The sequence below is a fragment of the Oryctolagus cuniculus genome, chromosome 12, assembly GCF_051225735.1.
Source record: "Oryctolagus cuniculus isolate XC-2025 breed Fujian yellow rabbit chromosome 12, ASM5122573v1, whole genome shotgun sequence".
Taxonomy (NCBI): Eukaryota; Metazoa; Chordata; class Mammalia; order Lagomorpha; family Leporidae; genus Oryctolagus; species Oryctolagus cuniculus.
The window spans coordinates 89,787,183-89,793,109 of NC_142878.1; the positions used below are offsets into that span (position 1 = coordinate 89,787,183).

Consider the following 5,927-nt stretch of genomic DNA (forward strand, 5'->3'; position numbering starts at 1 on the left):
AGTCCCAGCTAAGGCAATAAGAGAAAGAAAGAAAAGGTAGGCAGACTGGGAAGGAAGAAACTAAGTCATGCTCGGTCGCAGATGACATGAAGAAGATCTCAAAGAACCTTAAGGAACCAAACCAAACCCGGAACCAAACCAAACCCAAACCCAAACCTCCTGGAACAGGTAAGTGATTACAGCAAGGCAATCAGACGTCAGCGGTCGGGACAGGCATTGGCACAGTGGTTAGGGTCCTGCCTGGGACATCCCCGTCCCACCTTGGAGTCCCTGGGTTCAAGTCCTGGCCCTGCTCCTGATCCAGCTTCCCGCTCAGACTTACCCTGGGAGACCTAAGGTGATGGCTGGAGTAGTTGGCTTTCTGCCACGCACGTGGAAGATCCAGATTGAGTTCGGCTCGACTTGGCCGGGCCTTGACTGTTGAAAGCATTTGAGGAATGTATAGAGAACAGGAGACCTCTGCCTCTCCATCTCTCTGCCTTTCAAATAGGTAAAATAAAATTAAAAAATTTTTTTAATTCAATTGCCTCCTTAAAAATCAGCAATGAACAACTAGAATTTGAAAATTAAATAGAATACCAGTCACACACACACATAAAAGGATTACTTAGGTATAAATCTAGCAAAATATATACAAGACACCTGCACATGAGGAAATGATCAAGTCAGCCGAGAAAAATCTAAAGAAAACTGACAACCGGCGCCCCCGAGGGCCCAATGGGAGTGGCAGTGCGGTCCCGCCCTTCTCCTCGCCCCGCCCCCTTGGCCAGAAGGCTATGCTCAGACGGCCAATCACCAACCGCCAGTCACTGAACCGCCAACCACCAACCGCCAACCGCCATCAGGCGCCAACTGTCAACCAACTGTCAGTCAAACAGGAGCAGCGACCGCCTCCGAGGAAGCCGCCGCAGGAAGCACATGGCGTCCATCTTACGGAGGCGCTGCGGCCCGGCGCCCGCCCAGCTCCCACGGCCCTGTGCGGCCGCCCCAGCGGGCGCTCTGCGGGGCAGTGCCTGGCCCGGTGTGGGGCCCCCGAGCCGCGCGGACGCGCCCCTGGCCTGCTGTGCCCGCTGCGGCCCGCTGCACCTTTCCCTCGGCGGCTGGCGTCCCAGGCCCGGGCGCTTGCGCTTGGCGGCCACAGCTCGGTGCGCGGTTGCCACGGGACCTCAGGGCCTGCAGCTGCGCCGCTGGCTCGCGTCGTCCCCCCTCGGCCACGACTCGGTGGTGAAGACCCCCAAGCCCGTGGAGGACAAGGACAGGAAGCTGGAGGAAGGCGGCGCCGCGTGCAGCGGCCCCGCCAAGGCGGCGGCGAAGCGGCCGCTGGGGCAGAGGGTCCTGTCCGAGCTGAAGCGCTTCTACCACGGCTTCCGCCTGCTCGCCGTGGACACCAGGATCGCCGCGCGCACGCTCTGGAGGGTTCTCAACGGCCACGGCCTGAGCCGCCGCGAGCGCAGGCATTTCGTCCGGGTGTGCGCCGACCTCTTCCGCCTCGTGCCGCTCCTCGTCTTCGTGGTGGTGCCCTTCATGGAGTTCCTGCTGCCTGTCGCCCTGAAGCTCTTTCCCAACATGTTGCCGTCTACGTTTGAGACCCGGTCGAGCCAGGAGGAGAGGCTGAAGAAGCAGCTGCGGGCCAAGCTGGAGGTGGCCAAGTTCCTCCAGGACACGGTGGAGGAGATGGCCTTTAAGAACAAGGCCGCCCAGGGCAGCGCCGTCAGAGACTTAGCTGCGTTTCTGCAGAAGATCCGGGAGACTGGGGAAGGACCCAGCAACGAGGACATCATGCGTTTCTCCAAGTTGTTTGAAGACGAGCTGACTCTGGATAACCTCACGCGGCCGCAGCTCGTGGCGCTGTGTAAGCTGCTGGAACTCCAGGCCATGGGGACCAACAGCTTCCTGCGCTTCCAGCTGTCCATGAGGCTGAGGTCCATAAAGGCTGATGACAAGCTGATTGCCGAGGAAGGAGTGGAGAGCCTGAACATCAAGGAACTGCAGTCGGCGTGCAGGGCGCGAGGCATGCCGGCCCTCGGCGTCACGGAAGAGTGCCTGAGAGACCAGCTGAGGCAGTGGCTGGACCTCCACCTGCATCGGGAGATCCCCACGTCGCTGCTGATATTATCCCGGGCCATGTACCTCCCGGAGACCCTCTCCCCCGCCGACCAGCTCAGATCCACATTGCAGACCCTTCCAGAGGTGGTCGTGAAGGGAGCCCAAGTGAAAGTGGCCACGGTGGAGGGTGAGCAGGTGGACAATGAGGTGAAGCTGGAGGCCACGCGGCAGGAGGACGTGGCCATCCAGCAGGAGCGTCGGGAGAGGGTGTTGCAGAATGTCTCCCAAGTGGACAGGGAAGGGGTGGAAGCCAGCCCTGGGAGGCCAGAAGTACCGGAAGTGATCCTGCCATCGGAGACACTGCAGGGGCCTGCCCCTGTCTTAAAGGAAGAGGGAATAACCACGGAGGAAATTGACATGCTCAGCAACGTCTGCTCTAAACTGAAGGAGCAGAGCAAGTCCCTAACCAAGGAGAAGGAGGAGCTGGAGCTGCTGAGGGGAGACGTCCAGGGCTACAGGGAGGACTTGCAAGAGGTCAAGAGGGAGCTTTCAAAGAATGGTGAAGAAGAATACACGGATGAATCTAAAGCCAGCACAAGACTGACCAAGAGAGTGCAGCAGATGATTGGACAGATGGACAGCCTGATTTCACAGCTGGAGTTGGATCAGAGGACTGGCAGGCTGGGCCCTGCAGAGGGCCCACTTGTAGGGGAGAGCATCGTCAGTGTCACCGAAGTCATCCGTGCCATGAAGCAAATCAAGCACATTCCAGAAAGGAAGCTGGTGCACTTGGCCTCAACACTGGATGTCAATAAGGATGGCAAGATCAACATGGACAGCCTCACCAAGGTGATTGAGCTGGTCGACAGAGAAGACATCCCCGTCCCCACCAGCCTGGTGGCCAAGCTTGTGGCAGTTCTGGAAAAGGAGCGAATGGTGGCCGAGAAGGAGAAGGCGAAGAAGGAGGCTGCGCAAGTGGAGAGCTAGGACTGGCCTTGGCTTCAGGCATGTTGGTAGCACTGCCTGGGCCTGCCTTCCTCTGCCGCCACGCGGCTGGGGTAATGACTGGTAGTGATTGCTGTGGGTGATTTTTAGTTGCAAATCTAATATTTTCTCTAGAATAAATCAAATTTCAAAAAAGCATATTTCATGTTCATGGGTAGGAGAATTCAATATTGACATGATATCAGTTCTTCTCAAATTGTTGTATTTATTTGACAATCCCAATTAAAATCTCAGCAAGCTATTTGGAGTGTTGACAAAATTTCCTAGATAGTTACTAAAAATGAAAAGTCAGGACTAACACTGCTTGCCTTTAAAACTTATTATAAAGTTACGATAATCAAGACAGTGGTATTGGTGAAAGAATAGATCAATGGAACAAGATAAAGGGCCCAGAAATAGACCCGCATCAATGTAGTGAACTGGTCTTTGACAAAGGAGCAAAGGCAATTCAGTGGAGAAAAGATAGACTCTTAAATGATGTGGGAACATCTGGATATTTGTGTGCAAAAAATCTAGATAGACTTTTACACCTTTCATAAAAATTAAAGAGATCAAAGACCCCAAGTATAAAACATGAAACTGTACAATTTCCAGAAGATGTCTTGGGAGAGAATCTAGATAACTTTGGGTTTGGCAGTAAGTTTTTAGATAGAGCACCAAAAGAATGATCCATGAAAGAAAGAATGGACTAATTGGACTCCACTGAAATTAAAAACTTCTCTGCAAAAGACATTGTGTAGAGTCTCTTTGAACCAAAAATGAAATGACAAGCCACAGACTGGGAAAAAATACCTTCAAAACATATCTGATAAAGGACTTGTATTTAAAATATACAAAGAACTCTTTCAACAATAACAAACAAAATTTAGAAATGGCGAAAGATCTGAACAGACAGTTCAGAGAAAATACACAGATGGCAAACATGCATATGAAAAGTTGCTCAACATAATTTTTCAGTAGAGACTTGCTAATTAAAACAAGATTAACACTACACACCTGTTAGAACGGCCCAGAGCCAAACAGCTACAACACCGAGTGCTAGTGAGGATGTGGAGAAACCCCCTCTCCATTGCTGGTTGTAAAAGGGTATTGAAAAACAATTTGGCAATTTCTTAACTAAATTATATTCTTACCACAATCCAGCAATCCTACTTCTAGGAATTTACCCAGTTGAGTTGAAAATGATAGAAAGAAATGAACTTTCAAACCAGGAAAAACATGGAGGAAGCTTAAGTGCATGTTACAAAGGAAAGATGTCTGAAAAGATCACACACTGTATGGTGCCAACTGTACTATATTTTGGAAACGACAAAGCTGTAGGGTTAAAGATTAATGGTTGCCAGAGGCTTAGGGGTAGGGGATCAGGAGGTAGGGATTAATAGGTGACATATAGGACTATAAGGCATTTTTAAGTTACCAAAACTATTCTGTGTGGCACTATAATGTTGGACACGTGGCATTATATATTTGTTAACGCCCATAGCACTGATCCTCACAGAGTAACCCCTAATGTAAATGATGAGCTTTAGTTAGTAACATGTATCACTTTATGTTATGTCAACATTGGTGCGTTAATTGAAACAAATGTACTACACTAATGCAAGATGTTCATATGGGGAAACTGGGTGGGGAAGCATGGAACATCTAGAACTGTTGTTAAAGAATAAAAGTCATTTAAAAATAGGATCACTCTTCAGAGCCCCACAGCCTTGGTACCCAAAAGCCACACTTGGCATCTGGACAACAGCTGGGGGATAAGCATCTGGTGTCTGTTTCCCGAAAAATCAAGTCATTGTTTAGGGCACAGAGCCTGGGAGTGGGGGCGGCAGGACCTGAGTGACATGTGAGACAGTCCTGACCCTGTCATTTACCTGCTGTGTGACTGAGTCAGTCATCAAACCTCACTGAGCCTCGGGTCCCCTACCTGTAGTGGCTGCCTTATGGGTAGGATGTTAACAAAAATGAGATGAGACATTCCACGGGAAGTGCTTCAAATACTCGCTAGCTGGAGGAAGGCCTCAATCTCCTGGTCACGCTAAGAATGAACGGGGGAGGCCCTGCTCTGCACCACCCCCTGCTGGTCACTGGAGGCCCAAACACCTGCTTCCTTCCAGGGCTTACTGAACATTAGACTTTCCAACTGCAGAGGGCACGAGCCATCAGCTCCCTGCAGTGGGAATACAACATGAGGCAGGCTTAGCTGAGGGGTGGGGCTGGGAAGGGCTTCTGAGAGGGGCATTTGAAGTAGGTCCCATAGACGGGGCCCATTCCAGCTGAGGACGTGGCCTGAGCAAGGCTGGGAGGCTGGGTAAAGCATGGTGTGTCTCGGGACTGGTGAGCGGCCTGGTGCATGCCACTGACCCGGGAGAGAACCAGGACAGGAAAGACCTGGCACACAGGTCCCTTAGCCCAGGCACTCGCTTCAGACACGAGGAAACAGGCTCAGAGAGGCAGGAAGAGCCCTCCAAAATGTCACACTGGATGGAAACAGATGTTTCCATCTTGGGATCTAGTGGATTTAGAGAGTTTAGATAAGGAAGGAAGGTAGATGATGATGATAATGGATAGATGTGCTAAGCAGGACTAGGGACTTCAGAGACGGTACAGTATCTAATCCACAAAAGTATATGAGCTACATATTCTTGTTCCCATCTTATAATTGCTCTTTGGGAAAACTAAGACACAGGTTAAGAAAGTTCCCATGGTGTTCAGGATTTTAGGAGCAGAAACAGGGAATTAACTGGGCCCTTGAAGATGCGGTTGAATTCGCCAGCCCTGGGTTCCCTGTCCTCTCTTTGACATAGAGATCTTCCATCAGTAATTTACTAAGTCAGTTACCTTGGGTTTTTGGTCCCTTGCAGGTAAAAGCATTCTCA

The 5,927-nt window shown here is 51.0% G+C and overlaps 1 protein-coding gene across 1 annotated transcript; it reads left to right on the top strand.

Annotated features, from left to right (window-relative positions):
• The first annotated feature begins 656 nt into the window (after window positions 1–656).
• On the top strand, window positions 657–4,134 carry LOC100346816 (mitochondrial proton/calcium exchanger protein). Its single transcript, XM_002718178.5, has one exon. The coding sequence runs from the start codon at window positions 919–921 to the stop codon at window positions 3,031–3,033; it is 2,115 nt and encodes a 704-aa protein (XP_002718224.5). The 5' UTR covers window positions 657–918; the 3' UTR covers window positions 3,034–4,134.
• The last annotated feature ends 1,793 nt before the right edge of the window (window positions 4,135–5,927 follow it).

Excerpts from the sequence above, each read along its gene's own strand:
- LOC100346816 (XM_002718178.5), top strand. The coding sequence starts at position 919 with ATGGCGTCCATCTTACGGAGGCGCTGCGGCCCGGCGCCCGCCCAGCTC.